The sequence below is a fragment of the Carlito syrichta genome, unplaced genomic scaffold (genome assembly GCF_000164805.1).
Source record: "Carlito syrichta isolate Samal-C Ts95f unplaced genomic scaffold, Tarsius_syrichta-2.0.1 Scaffold101933, whole genome shotgun sequence".
Classification (NCBI taxonomy): domain Eukaryota; kingdom Metazoa; phylum Chordata; class Mammalia; order Primates; family Tarsiidae; genus Carlito; species Carlito syrichta.
Genome location: NW_007046029.1, coordinates 291,852 through 314,692, shown reverse-complemented (window position 1 = coordinate 314,692; position 22,841 = coordinate 291,852). Strand labels below are relative to the sequence as shown.

The 22,841-nt window shown below is 57.1% G+C and overlaps 1 protein-coding gene across 2 annotated transcripts in view; it reads right to left on the bottom strand.

Moving 5' to 3' along the window:
* Positions 1 to 3,775: 3,775 nt before the first annotated feature.
* The window catches only part of SMAD3 (SMAD family member 3), a 101,726-nt gene continuing 82,660 nt past the window's right edge, over positions 3,776 to 22,841 (bottom strand). For both annotated transcript variants that reach the window (XM_008064632.2, XM_008064639.2), the window contains 5 exons: positions 20,970 to 21,020; positions 14,457 to 14,669; positions 12,223 to 12,360; positions 9,899 to 10,043; positions 3,776 to 7,417 (listed from right to left, as the gene is read on the bottom strand). In XM_008064632.2, the coding sequence (XP_008062823.1) occupies positions 7,294 to 7,417; positions 9,899 to 10,043; positions 12,223 to 12,360; positions 14,457 to 14,669; positions 20,970 to 21,020 (671 nt within the window). In that variant the 3' untranslated portion in view covers positions 3,776 to 7,293. The remainder of the gene's footprint in view (positions 7,418 to 9,898; positions 10,044 to 12,222; positions 12,361 to 14,456; positions 14,670 to 20,969; positions 21,021 to 22,841) is intronic.

Below are 22,841 nucleotides of genomic sequence, written 5' to 3'. Positions count from 1 at the left end.
AGCTGAGTCCTGCTTGGGCTGGAGCAGGGACCCAGCAAGACGAGGTTGCAAACGACAGTGCCGCTTAGTAGCCATAGCTACTGGGGGAAGAGCAAAGTGGATGGAAGGGCATCACGGCTCTTGGGGCCAGGGTTCCCCAGCGAGCCCACATTGAGACTGCCTGGAGGCCCTGGCCCTAGTTTCTGATTCCGCAGGACCAGGAGGGACTGAGGAGGTGTGTTTCTGACATCTCAGGAGATCCTGGTGCTGCAGATCCTGGGGCCACACTTTGGGCACCACTGAGTCAGAGGAAGTAGTGCTTGGACTGAGACCTAAGGAAAAAGGGCCTGGACAGACAGGTGAGTGCCGGCAGCAGAGCGCCCAGTGAAGTGGCAGTATGAATGGGCGTGGGGCGGGCAAGGGGTATGTGGGAGGCCCAGGTGTGCCTGGGAGGAAAGCTGGTGAGGATGAGTGGCACAGAGAGTACCTCAAAGGCCTGCCATGCAGAGGCTGCAGCCACGCTGGAGGCATCTAACCAGTTATATTCCAGGGAAGCATGGCAGGAATTCAGTAGCATCTGCCTAGCCAGCAAGCTGTGTTGAGAAGGATTCTGAGGACGAGAAGGGAGCCGCACTGTTGCACTGTGTTGAGTGGTTTCTGCCACAGATGAAGAAGCAGAGCAGATGGGGTTTGCCCTAATCCTCTCTCCAGGACTGGGACCAGGGACGTTTTAGAGTCACTGTGGTGAGGCTGTGAGGACTTGTCTCTTGGAGGTGAACTTCCTGTAGGGTGGCTGGGTGGGTAGGGACACAGAGATGCTGCCGAGGCAGAGTGACTTGATATGGGCATGAACTGAGTCATGTATTCAACAAAAACATGTGGCCAGAGCAACCCAGGAGGCCTCAGTTTTGAGCAGATGGGCACATCACCTGGGAGGGGTGACTGTGCTTAGAGATGTTCAGGAAAGCTTCTTGGAGGGGACATCTGAAAGGAGTCACAAAGCGCTCGGGAGAGTGAACTCACAAGGCAAACTTGTGCCGCATGTCCGGAGGACTGGCAGCAGGGCATGGACTGGGGAAGAGGGACTGGCATCCCAAGGGAAGGGTGTAGGCTCCCATGGAGACAAGAAGGAGCCATGAGGAACGGGGGCCACTGGGTAAGAGCTGGAGTGGTGAGAGCTGGGGGCAGGGCCAAGCACGTGGGGTTCCAGGACAGATACCAGAGCGGCCACCTGAGGCCAAGTAGGTCACCGGTCATGTGGATGGTGCATTCGTAGGAACAACCTGGGGGCTGGAGAACCTTAGGACACTGGTGCAGATGTCTGGATGCTGGAGGACCCAGCAGTGGGGGAGGGGCTTCAGCACAGGGATTGGGGGAGCAGACCTCCTGGGAGGAAGGGGTGGGTAGCCACGGTGACATGATGACATCCATGGATGCAGGTCGGGTAATAGTCATACCAAAAACGGGCCAACGGCCAGAGGAGAGGGAGCCAGTTTGATAAGGGAAACAGTGGGTGGTGTTTGGCTAGTGGGTTGAGGTACTGGCGGCCCCGCCACCTGCCAGTAGCTAGCAGGTGGTAGGTGTGCATTTGAAGCTGGGGCCTGGTGTCTGGGCTGTACGCATTCATTGGGGGTCGTCAGCCTCTACATGACTTGAAACCACATGACAAATGAGATCACTCAGGGAGGAGTGTCGTGAGGGACCAGCGAGGAGGCAGGCAGAGGGTGAGAATGGGCCTGAGAAGAATAGAGTGTGAGGGCCAGAGAGCCAAGAGATGCAGCATTCAGGGCACCGGCTCTTCCAGGAGGGGCAGCTGGCAGAACAGGAGCAGGCAGGCACAGGCAGCTTAGGAAATGCCAGGGGGAGGCCCTGGGACAGGCCAGGAGGCAGGGAAGGGTGCTTAGGGTGTCACATCTTAGGTCGTGTCCACAGACAGGTGGTTGGAATTCAGTGGAGCTCAAGGAACAGGTCGGTGAGAGGTACCCATCTGAGGGTCAGCTGCGAGGAGATCACAGAAAACTGTGAGCAGGGCTGGCCCAAAGGTTCCAGGAGGCAGAGGCAGTGCAGTCCATGAGGCCACATCTCCATGCCCTGCCAGGTTCTCGCCTCCTGCCAAGGGTGGGACCTGCATACCACCCTGGGCCTCAGAAGGAAGCTACCACACAGGGACCCGCTCCGTCTTCCTCCCCCAGACTTTGCTCACTCAGACTCTTAGGAACCAAGTGGCCCTTCCCATTTCCATCTTGCTTCTTACCCCATGTCTTCTAGGGTCAACGTAAGACTAAGACCCGGCCAAGGAAACGACTCTCATGTCCCTTTCTCCTTGGCATTCAGAATTCCAAATGAATGTTCACAGGTGCCGTAGTCATCTGACTGGAAGGTGCTTGTGAAAGTAAAGTGATCCCCATGCCTGTGGGAAGACAAATCTGGTGGTGTTTAGGACACGGTGACAGGCTAGGTGAGGACTAGCAGAAGTAGGAGGCAGCCCTCAGTTATCTGCCTAAGGCTTTGGTCCCGGGGACGTTGCTGCAAAGTGACCCTGCAGGGACAGGTGTGGCATTGGATGTGGGTGGAGAATGTGCCTGCCAAGAGGCTCAGGCGCCTTGTGCAGAGGGCCCAGGGGCTCCTGCCACCTCACCTGGCCCCTGGTGAGTGATGGCATCTGGGAATGACACCAGGGTCATGGTGGACTGACTGGGCATGGCGCTGGTCACAGTACACCTGGGCTTGCAGACGGTTCCCTCTAGCCTCCTGAACCCCAAGTCCCTGGGACTCCTCTGGGTTTCCTTTTAAATCTTCTCTCCTCCTCAGCAAGAATCGGACTGGGCTCCTGGCACAGTAGCTTTTCCATGAAAAGTTTATTAGAAGGGAACTTGCATGTGGGGGAGGGGACATAGTCTTTAACAATAGGGTCGATGCGTACACAAGCAGGTGCTCTGCTTCCAAGATACAAAAGTTAGAAAAATCTAAAACACTGTAAATACATACATGCTTTGTACAAAAGGACTGAAAAAGGCCGGGCCTGCTGAAGAGCGGAAGTCGGTGCGTCCTGCGGGACCCATACCCCATGCCCACACAGGAGTCCAGAAGAGCGGGTTGTGGCAGCAGCAGTACAGGCGCAAGGCTTCCTGGGTAAGATGCCCCTGCCTCCCTGGAATGTGTTCCCCCTGGGAAGGGAGAGGGCTTCATTCCGAGGACCCCTGTGGAAGGGCCTGGGTTGGACTCGGAGTTGTTGCCTTTACGTGCTGCACATGTCTGGCCACCTGGCTTGGCGTTTCTGGATGCTGAGCCAGAAAGCCACTGCCCCTCCACCAACATCCAGAACTGGCCGTGCCCAGCACTTCTAGCTGCTGTCCTGGGGAGACCTTTCCAGCTTTCTTAAAAAATTAAATAGTTATCTGTTGGCATGGTCTTAAGAAATTATTACATAAATATAAAAACACCAGAATGCTACAGTATATGTTACTTCTGCATTAAAAGAATCCATTACGGAATCACAGAAGTTCCCAATCCAGTTACATGGGAGGCGAGTTTCTTTTTTTTTTTCCTTTTTTTTTTTTTTTGGGTTGGAGTCTCACTCTGTCGCCCAGACTGGAGTGCAGTGGCCGCTCCTAGCCACCGCAGCCTCGACCTGCTGGGCTCCAGCGACCCTTCCGCCTCAGCCTTCCAAGTAGCTGGAACTACAGGCGCACGCTACCACGCCCGGCTGGTTTTTTGATTTCTTGTAGAGATGAGGTCTCGCTGCCGAGGCAGGTCTCGAACCCGTGGGCTCAGGCAATCCACTCACCTCAGCCTCCCAAAGGCGCGGGATTACAGGCTGAGCCACCGAGCCCGGCTGCGAGTTTCTTTAATGTGACGGACACCTCCCCCAGAGATGCTCCAGGGTTGATCCCTGCCTTCTCGCATGCATCTTTCTGCCTTCCCTTCCCACTTGGAAAGGGGCTGGAGCTCCCTGCAAGGGTGATATGAGTAGTGAGGACTGTTCCTTGAAGCGTCCAACAAGGGAACCACCGGCACCACACAAAGTGGCACCACTCGGCTTTGTTAAGTCGAGGTTTTCCCATGGTGAGATGGGAAAACTCCCAACTCCAGCCAAGTCACATAGCCAGAAACAGGGTTCACAGTGAAAGTCATGCCCCCTTGCTGCTGGAACCCCCTCAGTGGACAGCCCCCCCAAGCACCCTGCAGAGCCTGTTCCTGACTGTGGGAGGTCTTGGGAGAGTGATCGCACATGAGCTCTGGCCGTGGAGACTATGTGGAGCCTCAGAAAGGGCAGCTTGGAGCTGAGGAGGAAGTCAGACTTGCCCTCCTCAGGCTGCTCACATACATGCAGGACATGCACACCACTGAAGCCCTTCTGTGGTTTGAGTAAAAAGCATTTGGCCTGGAATATGTCCAAACTAGGAAGCCAAGGAGAGTGGAGAAAAACAACACACTGAGCAGTGATACGTGCCCAGCTCATCTCAATATGTTAACAGTGCTTTAAAAAATCACCACGATTGATAACAATATATGACACCGACAGCAAGGACAGTGGAGAAGCCTGCCCGCACGTGCTCCTCCTGAGATGGGCTCATGCCAGGATGGTGACCCAGGAGATGATGACCCAGGAGATGATGACCTGGCACAGGCCAGAATCCGAGCTAGCAGGAAGGATCCAAGTCCCCAAGTACAGCTGGGAGTTGGGGGTAGGGAGAGAACCCACGCTGACTCTTCTAGAGGGCTGGGGACAGGCATGCCCCAGTGCTGGCTGCACACAGTCAGCACAAGCCACGGGCAACAACATCCTGGCAAGAGCCTGGCAAGAACCTGCCTAGACAGCCTGCCCTGAAGACAACTGATGGCCCCCGCATCCCTGAAGATGACCCAATGGTCTCCTGCATCCCTGGAGCCCCAGTTGCCTCCCACCCCTTTCAGCTGTCCTTGAAGGAGGTCTTCAGTGAACAAATGCCATTCAGACAGCAGGGTTTCAAAACTAGGGAAGCAAGTTTTGTGACTTGGATGGAAGGACACTCATGTCCCACATGCCCATAGCGCTTCCATGGTGCCCGTGATGGGACTGGCACCATCTCCCAGGCCCTCAGGTAGGACCACATTGCCCTTGGGGGATGCCATGGCAGACTTCCCAGTCTCCTCGCATGTCCTCCTTAAGTCACCAGTCTATAACAAGCGAGCTGTGGAAACAAATTCAAGCTCCGCCTCCAAGAAGCAGCCTTCAGGGCTGAGCGCCAGGGCTTCCAAGACACCATCCAGATACTATCAGGCGTGCAGCCCATCACACTTAGGCTTACAACCTGAGGAAGTAGACACTCTTCCCCTTCCCCAGGAATGAGACAGGACTTCCTTAGATCTCCGGACCCTGGGAACCCAGCTGCCCCAGAAACTGGTCCACGTGCCTAGAGGGCAGCCAGGTGCCACAGGAGCTCCTATGGGTTCACAGGTGAATGTAGGGCCCTGGAACCACTGGCTTTCGGTGGGGGGGACCACGACCACCACTGCAGAAGCCCGCACAGTCCTGGAGCCCTGGGTCTCTGCACCAGCTGGAGCTGAACGTGCACACGGGGGCAGAGGGCATCTGGGTAGGAAGCGGCCCACAGCCTTGTGCCAGCCTCATCCTTCAGACTCGCAGCATGTGGCCTCACAGAGGTGTTGTGTTGACCCGGGCCATGGCAGCAGCCCTTGGGAAGACTCAGAAGTCTAGGAGGGGTCTGGCAGGGCACTCCTTGGTCTCTGCCTGTGTCCTCTGAAGGTCTCAGTGGCTCTCCCACCTGGAAACCTCAGGTAGAGCTTCAGAGGTCCAAACTCCCTGTAAGTCCCTGCATCTTCCTACAACCTCAGAAATCCCATCACATGTGATATCTATGACCTGCCCAAAGTATATGCTTTCTTCCCTTCACCTGCAGTAAGATGGGACTTCCATAGGAAATCCCTTTGTTTTTCCTGGTAAGAATCCATGCAAAATGTGGGCTGAGTCATTTCATTCAAAAACAGCAGCAAAGAACAAAGTACCGAGGCGGTGGCCATTCCATCTGCTGCTCTCTGCTCCACACGAGGCCTGTGAAAGAAGGGGGCTCTTTCTTCTTGTTTCTGGTTGAAATAACTTACGCTAGTTTTCTCCCTAATTGCCACTGGGAGCAGGACTTATCACACAAGACCACTGCTCTGGCTGTCATGGAAGAGCCTTCATGTGAGTGAGACCATCTTATGTCCTGGGGGGATGGCAGACCTCTGCACCAAGCCTGCAGTGTTCAGAGGTACAGAAAAATCCCATGTTGGCCTGAGACTTTTCCCTTCTGGTGAGTTTGTGCCTGCACACTTCAGCATCCAAGAGTGCTAGCAGGTGTCACCTCACCCAGGAGAACGTCCCCTTGGGAGACAGGGCAGGATGCCATCCTGGGTCTCTCTCCACTTTCCCAGTCAGCATGCTAGCCCAAGGGTTTTTTTTTAAATACAAAAGAAACATTTACAGGCGCATACAATAAAGTTGATACAATTAGTGAGCCATCTGCCTCAGACTCCAGGATGCTGGAGTAAGCGCTTTCTTCACCTGGAGTGAGAGACGTGATGCCACTGTGCCTGGGCCGCCTGCCGCGCGACAGCAGACACCGTCCTTGGGTCACTCTGAGACCAGCAGATCCTAGAACCCAACACTGTGTGCTGCAGAGCCTCGAGATCCTCCTGCTTTGCCAAGTGAGAAGAACAGTCTGAGGGAACTTCCAGGAAGAGGGGGCGTCTAACCACCTCCCAGCCATCCCACATGCGTGTCCACCAAACATGCTCATGCCAGTCGGGGTTCTGAGAGGGGAGACAGGGCATTCTGTCCACCAGGTGCAGGGTCTGCCGGAGGGGGTAGGGCTTGGCTGGACACTCAGAGAAAGAGGCGTTTGTCACAGTGCCGAGAGCTGGTGTGAGGTCTACCCTGGCCCCGTGGGCTATTCCTGCCTGGAACACCCTTCCAGGCAATTGCCATGCTCCGGGCCTGGACAGAGGGTGCTTCCGGCTGGCCTGTGACATTCCAGATTGCTGTCATTAGAGAAGGAGGTGGGGAAGGGGCAGATGGTGAAACGCCACCTGCTCTGTGTGCTCGAGCCACAGAACCACAGAGCCGGGGGCTGAGGGCTCATGTCAGCAGATACAGCTGTGTGCAGCAACCCCCTCTGGACTTCAGTGTCTTGGAAGCAGGCTGGCGCCCCTTTCACTGAGGGAGAATGCTATCTTCTTCCTTGACAACAACGCTGAGTGGAGCTCAGCTCTCCCCGCCTCCCCCACACCATCTTCCATAAGCCCCCCCCCGCCCCTCCACGCCCAATGTCTCTAGGACACACTGGAACAGCGGATGCTCGGGGAGCCCATCTGGGTAAGGACCTTGTCAAGCCACTGCAGAGGCCCATTCAGGTGCAGCTCGATCCAGCAGGGGGTGCTGGTCACGGTCTGTCTCCTGCAAGAAAGAGGGACAGGGGAGGGTGGGGACTTAATGTCCAGAGGAACACACAAGCCAGAATGCCTTTCTCCTGCTTTGGCAACAGTCCTCTCCTGAAGCCAGACATGCAGCCTGCCTTGGTAGACGCTGCCCTGGTGGAAGTGCCAACAGCTTGCTGAGACCACCAGGCCACCTCCTCCACCTGGGAAGGACTCGGGCACATCGGCTCTTGGGGGAGGAAGTGGGCTTACAGAGCAGAGCAGCAAAACCCATTCCAGGTCCCCAGAGACCCCCCCAGTGGGGTTCCTGGCCTGGCCAGAGGTCTCAGGCCCCCTCTGGACCCAGCGGGCACCTGCAGCTCCCCCATTCCAAACCCTGGCCAGCCCCCGCAGGCCACGATGACGCACGTCTGTCTGACAGAGGGGTGTTTTTTACAAAGCGCCGACAGAGTCCACATGCCTGCACTCCCAGTGTGCCGATATAATTCCCATCTACGTCCTTATTTTGGAAAATCTTACAGGCAGAGCAGACCGTGGAACAATTACTGGAAAAATCCAAGGCACACCACACGTTTCTTTCCCCAGAGCACTTAGTCTAAATTCAGGCAAGGGATGACGCAGCAGGCGGGCCGCTCCCAAGCCTCCGCCAGCAGGGCTAGCTGCCGGGCCGGGACCCTGAGGCCAGTGGAGGCAAGAGGCATGGGCCGGGCCGCCCACAGGGAAGGGCTGAAACCCTATGCCCTTTGGTCAGGGAGGCAGCAGAAGGGCAAGCAGTGCTGGAAGAAGTTGCACCCACCTACCGGGCCATTGTGCCATGTTACCAGGGGCCACACAGGCCTGGGCGTGCTGGCTGGGCAGGCTGTGCAGCGACACGGTGTCCCAGGGAACCTCTTCCTGGCACCTGGAGCTGGACAGTTCCTGGCTGCGGCAGGCCTAGGTCTACTGCCCTGAGGGCACTGCCCTCCTTGCCTGTTCTATGTTTGCCCGAGGAGGGGGGGGTTCAGAAATGGGACCCAAGCCAGGCGCAGTGGCTCACACCTATAAACCCAGCACTTTAGGAGACAGAGCCAAGAGGATTGCCTGAGCACAGAAGTTCAAGACCAGCCTGGGCAACATGGCGAGACCTCATCTCCACAATAAATCAAAAAATTAGCTGGGTGTGGTGGCGCGCACCAATAATCCCAGTTACTTGGAAGACTGAGGCAAAAGGATTATCTGAGCCCAGTGGGCCGAAGCTGTGGTGGCCATGAGCGTGCCACTACACTCTAGCCTGGGTGACAGAGTGAGAGTCTGACTCAAAAAAGAAAAAAGAAATGGGCCCCTGCCTCGGCCGTGGGATCTACCTGACCAAGGGTCCCTGTGCGTGGCCCCTACAAATATAAGAGGAGCAAATGGATTTCCCTGCCTCTCCTCTGTTGGGGTATGTCTGGAAATATTTCCCTTCCCCTTAGGACACAGGAATTGTCCAGCTTCTCACTCTCGTTTCCTGAGTGACCCGTGCCAAGCCCTGGCCTGGGCTCATCTCAGGCCGTCATAACAGGCGGGGAAGTTCTCTTGAGGTCTGACCACTTTGATTGCTCAACTGATCAGCCCCGAATCTCAGAGAAACCCCAGAGACCAAGGTGCTATGCTCCCGGACTCCACAGGGAAGACATGGAAGCACAGTAGCTGAGTATGGGGTGCAGAGAGGGGTTTTGCAGGATGAGATCCCCTTGTGAGAACCTGACTTTCCATACAGCATGCCCATCTGGGTCTCATTACCAGCGGCAGTCAGGGCCAGCACTGAAATGAATTTGGCCTGGGTGTAGCATAGCTGCAAAACAGAATGGATTCCAAACATCTGGAAAGATGGAGAGAGGGAGAAGATGTGTGGTACCTCTGCATCCGCCGTGGGGGCAGGGTGAGGCATGCGGCGTGCCCCCTGCAGACTCCCTTCTGCGTGCAGAGAGAGGAGGGACTGCACTCTAAATCCAAACCAGAGCAGCCCCGGAGACCAGAAACGGCTCTCTCCTGTCTCCTGAGCAAGAAAATGTTGCTTCTTCCTAGCGACCCATATCTCCTCCTCCCCACCCCGAACCCCAGCTGTGATATTCTAGGTCTTCAGAGCCACCAGGGTCCCTGAGTCAGAGATGGAGCCCCAGAGGAGAGGACGCTGCTTCCTGGAGGTCCTTCTAAAGTCATCTGCCTGAAGGACCAGGTGGCGGCTGAGGGTGCAGATCCAGCCAGCCTCTCCACTAGCAGAGACTCTGGTCCAGTCACTGTCCTCTGGAGGCTTCAGGACCCTCCTCTGTGCAAGGGGATGGTGCCAGCATCCTCACCAGGGCCAGGTGGGTGAGAAGGTTTGTGTGTGTCCAGCGCCCTGGCGCTGCTGGTGAACCCAGTGCTCTCCCTCCCACCACCCGCCACCCCTGGGTTTGGGTCTTTGCTCTTGGACGTGAGGCTGTCCTGCTCATCTCAGAGCAGGCCTGCCCACCCTGTCATCCTGAGCCCTGGGACTGACCTGTACTCGGCACCCCAGCCCTTCACGAAGCTCATGCGAATGGTGCACATCCGAGTCAGCTGGTACACAGCCTCAAAGCCCTGGTTGACGGACTGAGCCAGGAGCGCAGCGAACTCCTGGTTGTTGAAGATCTTCAGATTGCACCCTGCAATAGCACACATGGGCTCGTGGGTACCCAGCTGGTCACAGGCTCAGGCAGCACGTGGGTGTGCGGTGCCCAGGGCCACACCTCATGGGAGGAGGCAGCTGACAGGCCTCGGGGGGGGTGGGTCAAAGGCACCAACTCTCAGCGCCCTGGGAGGTCTGCCCCATGGGCTTTGAGAACAGGGAGCTGCGTGAAAGAGGCCTCACCCTGGGCAAAGGGGCCAGGGATGCAGTGACAAGAAACCCGGACCAGGGCGCCTGTGCTGTGTGGGGTCTGGCCGTCCATGTTGGGAGTGCCGACAGGAGGCCAGGAGGCTCTGCAGAGGCCGGGGCCCCCTTCTTCCCAGGCCCCCTCCACCTGGGCCCCTTTTATCCACATCCCCTCCCCAGGACCCCCTATTATCTGAGTCCCCTCCCCTTGTTCCCCCTTTTACCCAGGTCCCCCTCGCTCAGGCCCCCTCCACCTGGCTCCTCTGGGGGGATGAGGGATTGGGCCACCTTTTGGCCTGTGGGCACAAGGCTGAGTGACATTTGTGGCAAAATGAAGGTGTCCGTCTAATTCTCCAGACAGTAAAACTAAAGACAGGCCCACATAAAGTTTAAAATAAACCTCTTGTTTGAAGTCTTCCTGCCTGAGTGCCAGAAATGTGTCAACCAGACAAACGAAGACAGAAGCACATGCCAGAAGCAGCCGGAAGGGGAGCTGAGGTGATGCTTATGAGTGGGCCAGCCCCGGACTCACTCGCACCCTGTGACTATGAGCCCATTTCTTTCCCTTTGTGATCCTGTGTCCTGTCTGAAAAGGAGGCCCTGGCCCTGGGGTCCTCCTGGCTGGAACGTTCTAGGACAAATGCCACCAGAGCCAGGCCAGCCTCACCAGAATGGTGAGAATGGAGTGGGCCGTGTGCCAAGAACACGCCAACCTGCCTCTGACCCTGTCCCCAAGGAGAGCTAGGTAGAGCAGGACCAAGAACCTGGGAGCACGGCCTCGGCCGCCTTGGCTCCATCCTGGCATGGCCACTGCCTCACTGTTTGCCCTTGGGCAGGCGCATCCACTCTCAGGATGTGTCCCTGAGACATGTCCCCTGACTTATGGCACCAGAATCGCCGAGGAGAGTGAGATGGGGTCACAGATGTCAGTGCACTCTGTCCACACGGGAACATGGCGCCTGGGTCATTTCAGACTCTGTGTCTTGAAGTTGACCACCCGTAGCCCGCTTTCAGTTGACAGGGCAGGACACGCCACACATGGGCCCATGCACTGGCCTCCTGGCCACATGTGTCACCAGCCAGTCACAGACCATGTTCTGTGGGCTGCCCGCTCAGTGGTTATAGGCCATGTGACAGTGGACTTTGGCTGGAGATTTCTTCCTTGGCCTCAGATGGCATTGGCCGCCTGCCTGCCCTTCTATCAAGATGTAGCCCTGCCCAGATTACCCGCTGGAGTGCCACTGGACTCCTTAGGGGTTCGGGTGAGATCTGTCAGCCTTGCTCAGAGCCCTCAACAGTTCCCCAGAATAAACCTGGGACATCCTCATGTCCTTCCAGGGCCTTGAGCCATCAGGCCTCTAAAATGCTTCCCCTGACATCTCATGTGCAGGCATATCCCAACCAGAGGACTGCCCAGGTATGCCCCATCCTCCAGCACCACAGGGCCTTTGCCCAGGGGCTCACCTCTGTCTGGAACACTCTCACAGGCACACCCTGCCACCCCCCTGTCCTCAGGGCCTGACACTTCTTCCTCCAGAAGGACATCCCTGATCTGCCCTCCCATATGCTTCCTCCCTGTCCGTGTTGCTCACTGCTCTCTATACTGAACTCCATGTCACCTCACATACCTCATGGGCCTGTGAGGTCTGTGGGGACAGCTGGGCCCCAATCCCTCTCCATCCCCTGTGGCACCTGGCGACAGGGCCATGGCTATCTATGCAATGAATTAGAAGGAGGAAGCCACACCATGCATCCACGCACACAGGGCAGCAAGCAGGAGTCCCAGATTCAGGCAGGTCTGCTAGAGGCCACATCTGCCTCCTGGAAGCTGGGGAAACCCAGCGGGACAGCTGGGCACAGAGAAACCATCAAACCCACCAGATGGACAACACAACCCCAGGAGGGAGGAAGCAGGAAAGAGGGATCCTCCAGCTCAGGGCACACGTTCAGAGGGGATGGGTGGGGCTCACCTGGTGGGATCTTGCAGACAGTGGCTGGGTGCCAGCCGTAGCGCTGATTGCAGTTGGGGGACTGAACGAAGATGGCGCTGTCACTGAGGCACTCAGCGAAGACCTCTCCTCCAATGTAGTAGAGCCGCACACCACGCCCTGGGGAGACTTGAGTCAGACGGAGTCGGAGGAGGTCGGTAGAGGCGGGGCTGTGGCAGTTGTGCCTGTGCCACTTCCCCAGGTGGACCACACCAGAGCCCACACCAGAGCCCACAGGGGATCACAGGCAACCTTGGATTCCCACGACCAAGGAGGCAGAGCAAGGAGCCCGGTAAGGCCTCCCACTACCCACAGGCCTCTGTCTGGCTACTGGACTTCTGAATTTCAGCTCTTCCATCTCTAAAATGGGATGATCACTAATCCCCCCTTGTGTCACTGCAAGACACTGTTGGAGCTTGACCGTGTCAGCTGTTCCTGCAGCTGCTGTGACACCACCACAATTCAGTCCCTTCTCCCTCCAAGACTATGAACCTTCTTCTGCACCAGCTCCACCAAGCAGCTGACAGCTGCAGCCCTTCCTCATGGGTTGGCTCAGTGCACCCAAACCTGCTTCCTCCCTCAGCGGACCTTTCTAAGACATCCTGGGCTTATATCACTCACTCTTCTTCACCTCTCAAGTTCACTCCAGATGGACAGAAATTACATTTAAATCGGCTCTGCAGTTCAAGTGGGAATGCTGATCACACCCCTGCCCCCAGCCCAGGACACACTCTGGCCTGTGGGAAGGTCTGCTCATACAGGGCCAGCATCGGGTGGGATGAGAACAAGGCCACCAGCCACACACCTAATGCCCCCTGTCTTGCCTCTGTCCCCAACCACCCCCCAGTTCTTGCTTTAGTCCCACAGGACTTGGTGTCACTCAGACATGCAGGGTGCTGGGTGCTGAGTCAGGAGGGGTGGCTATGTCATGATGGTCAAGATCAGGAGGCAGGAGCAAAGGGGAGACCCAGACCAAAATCTTTGTTTCGTTTCAATGATTTTTTAAAAAGTACTCATAAAACATAGAAACAGCCAGGCAGCATGCCTCTAATCCCAGCAACTCAAGAGGCTGAAGCAGGAGGATCACTTGAAGCCAGGAGTTCAAGAACAGCCTGGACAACATAGCGAGACCCCCCCCAACTACAAAAATAAATAGATTTAAAACGATAAGTAAAATCTGTGTGTGGACCTTTCTTAAAGTTTAAGAGCCAGGAAGGACAGGACTAGCAATGGAGGCTGTGTCAGGATGTGGCCTCTGCAAAAGACGCTCCTGCCCTGGTGTCAGTGTCAGGGCCTTCCCTGAAGAGGAGCATGGGAGCCCCTGCCTCAGCCACAGCCTCCACCCCACTTCTCTTAGCCACAAGATCCACCCTTTCTTCCCACAAAAACTCCCAAGAAAGCCCAAACATGGACTCTGACATGGGTAGGGCTGGGACCTCCTGGTGGCTGCTGCCTGGGTCCTGGGCTTGCCCTCAGCCTCCCTCTTCCCTCCCACCCCCCACCAGGGCTCCAGCTCAGCTCACTGGGGACACCCCCTGCACTGGCTCCGCAGCCCTCTAGTCCTGGGTCTGTGATCCTGGAGCATCCAACACCACAGCCAGCTGCCTTCTCACATGGACCCAGCAGCACAGGACAGCTCCCCTTCCCTGAAGTGACCAAGGAAGCGCACATGTGGGCCCAGAGGTGGCGGCCAGGTGTGGGGATCTGGGCAGAGGAATTACTGTCCTCGTGCCTTTTCTAAGTTGTCCGGAATGACCACATGCAGAATCATGCCTACGAGACCTCTCCCTCCGAGATGGTTGTCAGTTCCCCACTTCCTTCGCCACCGTCCTGAGGCGCTTAATCAGAACTCCCATGAGGCCTCTCACTGTGCCATGCTCGCCCTTAGGTAGCCCTTGTGACCTCTGAATTTCCCAAGACTGTCTCTACCCTTCAGTGGGAGTGACCAAGAGACCTGCCCTCAACCCACCCACCCCTGATGTGCTGCAGAGGGCACAGGGCCATGGCTGGGGGATGGGTCTCATTCCCAACAGGTGACCCTGCTCGGCTGAGAGTGGAGTAGGGGTCCTGGCTGGAGGGCAGGTCCCATTTCCAGCAGGTGACCCTGCTCAACTGAGGGTGGAGCAGGAGGCTTGGCTGGGGCCCAAGTCCCATTCCCAGCAGGTGACCCGGCCTGGCGGAGGGTTCCCTGTCAGCGGGAATCTGGGCCCCCTCACCGATGTGCCTGCGTGTGAGCTCCACGGCCGCATTCCGGTTAACATTGGAGAGCAGCCCTAGGCAGAAGCGCTCAGAGTTGGAGGGGTCAGTGAAGCCGTCCACCGTCATGGAAGGCTGTGAGGCGTGGAAGGTCTCGCCCACACGCTGGTTCAGCTCGTAGTAGGAGATGGAGCACCAGAAGGCTGGTTCACAGTAGGTGACAGGCTGCAGGTCTGTGGACATAGCAAGGTGGTCAGGGGGCTGGCCCGCTCCCCAATGGGCGCCCTGGTTGTGCTCGAAACACCCACCTCCCCCCTCGGGGTGTGTACCCCGGTGCCTTCCATGGCATCAGACATGCAGGATGCCAGAGCGGGCCCTGGGAGCCTGGGGGATGCCCTTAGCCTGGGGAACCCCGACTCTGTTCATTTTCAGCTCCTAGAAGCTCCACCCACCTGCCTGGCCTCTGCAACTGGAGCAGCCTTCAAGGAGGGGCTGAGTCAAGCCCGAAGAGACCTGGTACCAGCAACCTGCCAACCTGGGGATACTGGTGGTGTATGCTCCTATGGGGCAGGCCAAGGCCCTGCAGGCGCCTCTGGCCTCTTCCGGGGCCCCAGGAGGAGCCCACACTGGTCTCTGCCCTCACAGGCTATCCAACCTGACTATGTGTGGCCTTGGGCAGACCCTAGGGGTTGGCCGTTGCCCCCAGGAAACAAAAGCCTGTGGCCAGTCCCAGTGGTTGCCAGGGACTGCATCTCTATCACAGAACTGACTTTCCATACATATCTAGATGCCACAGTTGGGGTGGTGTAGACACAAGCTCACCTGCAGGACATGTGAGCTTGTCCCAGCATCTGGAGGGACAGCCAGGGCTCTACGGCAAAACCATCGTCCTGTGAGGAGCCTGTTCTCTCTCTGAGGCATGAGTGCAGTCACCCTCTGGGACCCAGACCCAGACTTCCCATCTCCACTTCCAGTCTCCCACCTCCTCATGCCCCGTCTTCCCCTGTGACATCTCAGGCCCATCCTCCAGCCCTTCAGCCGGACCTGAGATCCCCCGCAGGAGGCCACAGCTGCCTGACAGGACTGCCCGGTGTCCAGACCCCTTCCAGATGCTTCTCTACATTGACTGACCCCTGGGCTTGCGGCCTGCCTGAATTTCCCCATGTGTGGAATTCAGGAGCTTGCGGCCTGCCTGAATTCCCCCATGTGTGGAAGAACCAGGGGTCTCCCGTGCATCCCTGTACCTCACTGTCACCCTGGCTCTCCTTAGATGTCCCTGGAGCCCCTGTCTCTTTAGAGTGTATCTGTGTGAGTGGTACGGGGCCCCCTGACAGGGCTGCTGGATCACGAGGTCCCAGGCCGACATCCTCCTTCCTCCTCTGCTTCCACCTGCTAGGTGCTGACAGCTGTCCCCAGATGCTACCCCTACTCGCTAGGTGCCAGTGATACCCGTTCACCTCTCCCTCCCCAGTTGTGCAATGAAAGTATTCACAGAGTTCATCAGCTGACTCCTGGGGGGCAAACTTGCCCCGGTCAAAAACTGTCACCCTGGGGGTTTAGCCAGGTCCTGGAACATAAGCCCTAAAGCAGTTCTCTAGGAGGATGGGAGGTCGGTGCTGGCTCAGGTGCAAACCAGTCATGCACCCTGAGCAGACTGGCCATGTACCCCAGGCAGATGGACCACATGTCCCTCGGCAGACTGGCCATATACCCTGACCAGATCAGCTACGGGCCCTGCCACGCACACCTGGGAGGACTGGCCATGTGCCCTGACCAGACAAGCCATGCACCCTCAGCAACCGGCCAGGCATCCCAGGCAGATGGGCCATGTGCTGAGCAGACTAGCCATGCACCCTCAGCAAACCAGCCACATGTCCCTGAGCAGCCTGGCCACAGGGCCCAGTTCCAGCTTTCATATCCCAACCTTTCACACCCCTGGTCCCACCCCGACCTCCACCTCCAGAGGGGCAAAGCATCCTCCCCTTTCCTTCCTCCCAGGGTGGAGCAAGGAAGACAACATGGAGGCAGGGGGCTCAGCTGCTGGTGGGGCGGGGGGAGTGGCGGTGTAGAAGCTGGGCCTGGATCCCGGCTGCTAAGGGTGGGCTGAGCTCTGGCTTTGTCAATGCTCTGACATTCTGATGGGGTAAGATATATTCTAAACAACATGGTCATGAAAATGTGAGCTGTGTGGCTTTGGAAACTTACAAAGAAAAAGGAAAAAAATACCAAGTGCAACCCAGGCATTCCAAGTGGTCAGGCTGCTGGCCACCCTGCCCAGGCCTGGGCTCTGCTGACCTCCTTCTGAGGCCTCCTTCTGTAGCCTGTTTATGTCTGGACAACGACTGCAGTGCACAGGAGACAGCTAACACTGGCCGTCTGGGACACCGTGCCCTGGCACTGGACAGCCTGAATAGGCAGCTTTGGTGCTCAGGGCTGGCACTGGTTTAGTGTGTCAAATGGTATAGAGCCTCACCCTGAATCACAAAGCCCTGTCCAGCCCTCCCTGGGGGCAGTCCAGGTGGAAAAGAATGAGTGGGTTCCTGGAATACTGCAGCCCACCATCGAGACAAGGTTGCAGGCCACCCACAGTGTGACTCAGTGCAGAGACCTCTCTGGGGAGGCAGGGGTTTCCAGGACTCTAGAATCCAAGGCAGTCTTGGGGTCCTGTCCAGGGGCCCTCTCAGCAGCTCTGAGCCCTACCCCCACCCCACCACTTGTAGATGTAAGCTGGACAGTGCTGTGGAGAAGACTGACATGGTGCCCAATGCCACTAGGAAGATGCTGGCCTGCAGGCACCCCAGCCACATACTTCTGTGCTCAGCAGACAACTAAAAGCCAGCCCCACCTGGTCCTGCCTGACCCCACCCAGCCCCGCCCTCAGTGACCTCTCAGCTCTTCCTCAAGGATCCTGGGCAGAGGAGCTACATACCAGGAAGTGTGGCCACCACCTCCAGGTTCTGCCTTATGTGGTTCTTTTCTTATCTAGACTGTAGCAGGCCATCTTTTCTTTCCCACCACAGGACTTGTCCACACCATGGTCAGTACAAGAGGTACACAGAGTCGGGACCCTGAAAAGAAGATGGCTACATGCGGGGTAACCCTGAGGGATGGTTCCTGAAAGGGCACCAACTTGGCTCTGACCTTCCTAGCAGACAAGGCAAAAAGGGAACAACACACAACATGGCCGTGGCTGGTGGACAGGCACTGCTCACTAATTCCACAAGGGAAACAAAGCCTGTCCTGGCACTAACTTAAAAGGAAATCACTAGAGGGGAAAAAAACCCTTCCCCCATATCAGTCAGTCAGTCATCAAGTCCCCAGTCTCCAGAGTTCACCAACAGATGCAGAAGTTTTATCCAAGACCTCTCTGGGGGTAGAGTAACACACCCAGTGGAGAGTGGCATCATCTCTCCAGAAAAAGAACTCGGCACCTGGACAGGCAGGTGAGGCACAAGTCTGGGCCTCCCTCCCCAGCCCACTCCACACCTTCTGAGTCTGCAAACCCCTCCCTGAGCAGAGGTGCCGGAAGCCAGATCCCCCTCCTCCTCACCTCCCCCCATGGCATCGGGACTCTTCAGTGCCCTGGGGTGCATCATCCTGGCTGGCCCCCTGCCTGCCCCATGCGCTGACTGGCTGCAGTTTTGAGGCCTGTTCCAGACTGGCATAGATGTTCTGTTTTGTTTAAGAAAAAGAAAACAGAATAAACCCAGAAGGCAATGCTTGGATTATGGGCGGCCTATTAAAAACATGTGTGGAGACCCGAATTCTACGGAGTAAGAATAGGGAGACTGGAGGAGGAGGCTCACTTTCTATAGGAAATGAAAGCAGGACAGGCAGAGGCCAGCACCCAAGGCTGCTCACTGAAAGTCAAACACACAGGCTGGCTCCCTGGCATGCCTCAGTCAGAGGTCATGCCCTCTCCCACCCCACACCTGGAACCTGCAGTTTCCTCTGCCTGGACCGTCCTTGCCCCATCTGCCTGGACCCAGACTTCAAGGCCTGTGGAGGGAACCAGCCCCTGTGCACCCATGTCCCCCATGCTGGAGAGTTTGTCCTCTGGAGAGTGACCCAGGCCAGCTGTGTCCCCAGCGTCTGGGGACAAATTCCAGCTGATTTCTCTAAGGATTCAGGCAACACTTCTTGCTGCACATAGACCCCTGTGCCTTTTAGGTGACAGCCAGTTTACTGCCACCAAAGACAGTGGCAGTGTCTGAGAGCCAGACCTCAGGAAAGCGGCCACAGTTGGCAGCTGACTTCCTGTCACTGTGTCACCTGCCTGTGATGCCAGGGGCATGAGTGATGGGCCCAGACACAGCCTGTGCAGTGACATGGAAACCCAGGTCCAGTGGGCCACACCCCAGACCCTTCTTCTCTCCAGAACCAGTGGTTTCCTGGTGGCCTGGCTACCTTCCCACAGGACAGGCTAGCATGGTCCACCAGGACCCTTGGGACACATCCACACTTAGACACCTGTTCCCTCTCCCCCGGGCTCACCCTGGCACCTCACCTCCCACAGCCAGGGCGCCTCCCTAGAAAAATCATCTTACGGCAGAAATCAACTCTCCCTCCCCCACATGCTCCTGCCATAGCCCATCCCCCACCACCACCTGGGAATTCCCCATGACTCACCCACACACCAGGGTAACAGAAGCATCACCTGCTCAAATCCTCACCCTCAGAGGGCCTGGGCCACAATAGCCTGCCTCGGTCCTTCCACACATCCCTGCCACGACCAGAGGAGGTTCGGCCTCCCCAGACCGCAACCTTGAAGTGGAGGCATGGAAGGAGCCAGATGTCCTGTGCAATGTCCCTTGGGTACAGTAAGTTCATGATAATCTCTTTAGAGGACACTATCAGATGTCCTAAGATGTCCCCATCTCTCTAGGAAGAGCTTCCTGTGCAGTTTGGGATGCGATGGCCATAAAGAACAGCAGGCCGGGCGCGGTGGCTCACACCGGTAATCCCGGCACTTTGGGAGGCCAAGGTGGAAAGATCACTTGAGGGCAGGAGATGGAGATCAGCCTGGGCAACATAGTGAGACCTCGTCTCTACAAAAAATAAAAAAAATTAGCCAGGTGTGATGGTGCCTGTATTCCCAGCTACTCGGGAGGCCGAGGCAAGAGTATCACTTGAGCCCAGGAGGCCAAGGTTGTAGTGAGCCAAACTCAAAAAAGAAAGAAAGACAGAAAACTAACCTAAGAGTCCTCTGCCTTCAGAGCTACAGCCTGAGAAAGGGGTAGCAGGGAGGGACATTCCCGTGTCTCCAAGCTTAGAAGTCACCCTGTCACCCGAGCCTGCCCACCTCAAGGACAACTCAGCAAAGTACCCCCCGGACTATTTCCAGTCTGAACTGCAGAGCCCAGCAGCAGGCCCTGAGCTGGACTGTGACCGCCACAGTGTCAGAGCTGAGAGCCTACTCCAAAGTCTGTCCCCTAAAAGTGCTGCACTGGCTGCACTGGTTATCTCCCCCATGGCCTCAGGCAGCCTATCTTGAAGGGTTTCCACGTCATCCAGCACCCAAGCCATGAGCTTCTCTCTTGACACCACAAGCCAAAGCTGGGAAGCACGGGCGCAAGGGCCAGTCCAATCTCTAGGACCCATAGGCTTGGGAACCCACAGTTTCTTTTCCTGAGCCACAGACACAGCCTCAGTCACAGGGCCCCAAACAAAACCCGACCCACATTCCCACAACTCCAGACCTAGATATGAAAAATCCCCCTCAACAAAACCCACGCAGATCTGACATCTGCCCAAACCCTACCCTCCACGCCGAAGCCAGGAGGATACTGCAAGCAGGCCCAGGCCAGAGGATGGAAGGACAATCCTGTCCCAGGAAAGGGAATCTTGGGAAAACTGACCCAGCTACTCCACAACATCCCGAGATGACACACATGATACACGAGGTGTCTAAACTCAGAAATGTGCTTACAAATTCATGTCAAGAGAAGAAAGAGGGAAAAAAATAGACCCCTGCTCTGATCTCTGTGTGAGTCACAGTCCATACGCCTGAGCCAGACACTGGGCAACTGTGACAAGACAGTTGTGTCCGGGACTGGGGTCATGGGCATGTTTGCCGCGTTTTCAAATTCCCTCTATGCTGCGGTTGTAATAAAAATCACACGACTGAGATGAAACACGCAGAGAACAGTCACATCGGCATATCAGAAGCAAGTCTGTAGAGGTCAGGGGTCTGGAGTCCGCGTGGTTGCTCATGGTACCACACACTCAGGTTTGGCTGGCTACAGACCCTGCCTCCTGGGCATGGGGTTAGGGGCTTTTCATTCCCTCACGTCTGGCTGCGCCCCAGGGGAAATGCAAACCCCACACATGGCAGCCCTTCCTGCCACTGCTGTTCTCAGGTTGCCCCTTTCTGTGGTGACCTCAGCGTCACCGTAACCAGAAACCTGCTGGGCTGAGCAGAGCTGGTGGTGGGGTCAGGGCACAGCTGCACCCTCAGGGCCTGGTCCCTTGCCAGGCACCGACAGGTCTCAGCTGGTGGGGGGCTCCCATCACGTGGACCTGGAGACACTTACCCAGGTTGTTGTGTGCTGGGGACATCGGGTTCGGGGAGAGGTTTGGAGAACCTGCAAGGGAACACACAGATGTGAGACTTTGTGTGAGCAGGGGCCCAGGAGCCAGGTGATTGGACACCCACTGGGAATGCAGGTCTACACAGCAGGATAAGACCCTGGCCTGACCCCCACTCCACACGTGCCCACACTGGGCCCCAGTGTCTCCATCTCTGGAATGGGTGCATGGAGTGGATCTCAGGGTCTTCTGAACGTGATGGTTGCATGATCCTCACCAAGACAGAGATACTGGATTCCCACAAGAAGAGGTGGCATCTTTTTCTCTGGCTTTCAGCCCTGTCAGCCACACGCTTAGGAGCAGGGAAGCCCCTTGACCCGCCGTTTAAAGACCCCCACAGTGCAAGGCCAGCACTCCACGCAGGCTGCTCAAGGCCAGGACATCACAGTCACCACTGTCAGAGCCGCAGGGTTCAGGTACCAGGAAGACTGATGTCAGGAGCTCAGAGGCCCACTTTGAACCCTGCCACTTGGCACCTGCCTGCTGCTTCACATAAGACACCATGGCCCACAGGGAACATCTGAACCTACCCACTTACTGCTCTGCGCTCTGCCTTCCAGCACGTGGCAGTGGCCTTCACACTCAGCGGCTGCCTTTCTACACAGTGGCACCTGCCCATCCCTCCTCTGTTCCCGCACCACCAAGGTGGGAGGGTCCGTAGCCCCTCAACTGTCCTGCAGGGCCGGACTCCACCCCCAAGTTTGCCAGGCCAGCCAGGCCTAAGTCTGGCCTCGAGCATGTGCTTCCTCAAGCTATTTCCAGGATCTTTCCTGTGCCCCTAGTTTAGGGGTTGCCCCTCGGGAGCGAGGGGAGGCCACAGTGTCTGCTTTTCCTGTGGGCCCTGGTCTGAAAGGAGACGAGGACAGTGGCTGGAAAAGCAGAGCAGTTGGGTCTGGATGCGCTGGGTCATCTCTATGAGCCTGACTGACTCGTCACCTCTGAGCCTCAGTGTGCTCCTCGAGCGTAATGTGGGTGACATCACCCGTGGTATGAAGTTGTGCACACATGCTCACGACGCAACAGGTCTATTGCGCTCACATGGCCAGTGTATCCCCTGTTCTAGGGCCCATATCCGGATGCCTAGGAAGACCTGGTGACGTCTCATGTGTGTGGGTGGCCCGGGTAAGGAGGTCACCGTGGCCCTAGCTGGGACACAACTTGTCTCGGCTAGCAGGGAGCCAAGCCCACGACTTGGGGCTGGCCGCCAGGGGGCAGCTCGGAGCAGAGACCAGCTCAGATGGGACAGCCTGCCCACCGCCCACCCACAGACTGGCTGGGGTCCTCAGGACCAGGCCCCTCTTGGAGAGGTCACTGGGGCCCACAGCAGGGCCCTGCAGGCACACTTGATGGGGAGGAGGGACTGGGAAGGGGCGGAAGACAGGTGGGGGAGGAGGCTAGAGTTCCAGGACAAGACATGCCCCACACTGCCCCTCCCCATGGGCTGTGCTCCCACAGTGACCACTCCCTTCATGCAGGCAGCCCAGGAAGGGAGGAGGGTGAGGAGGAACACACCCTGCCGGGGCCCTCAGCATCTCACAGGAAGGCCTAATTCGGTCCAACTGTTTAGGTCACAGTTGCTGTTTGGGCATGTGTTCTGGGATGTGTTTGACGTGGGAGTGTCCAGTGTGGGTGTGTCAAGGGGAGTGTCCTGTGGTAGGTGTGTCCAATGTGGGTATGTTTGGGAGTGTGGGTGTGCCTAAGGTGGGTGTGTCTTGAAGTAGGTGTGTTTAAGGTCATGGGTGTGTCAGGGTGGGTATGTCGGGAGTGGGGGTGTCTAGGGTAGGGGTGTTGGGTTAGGGTGTTAGGGTGAGAGTGCT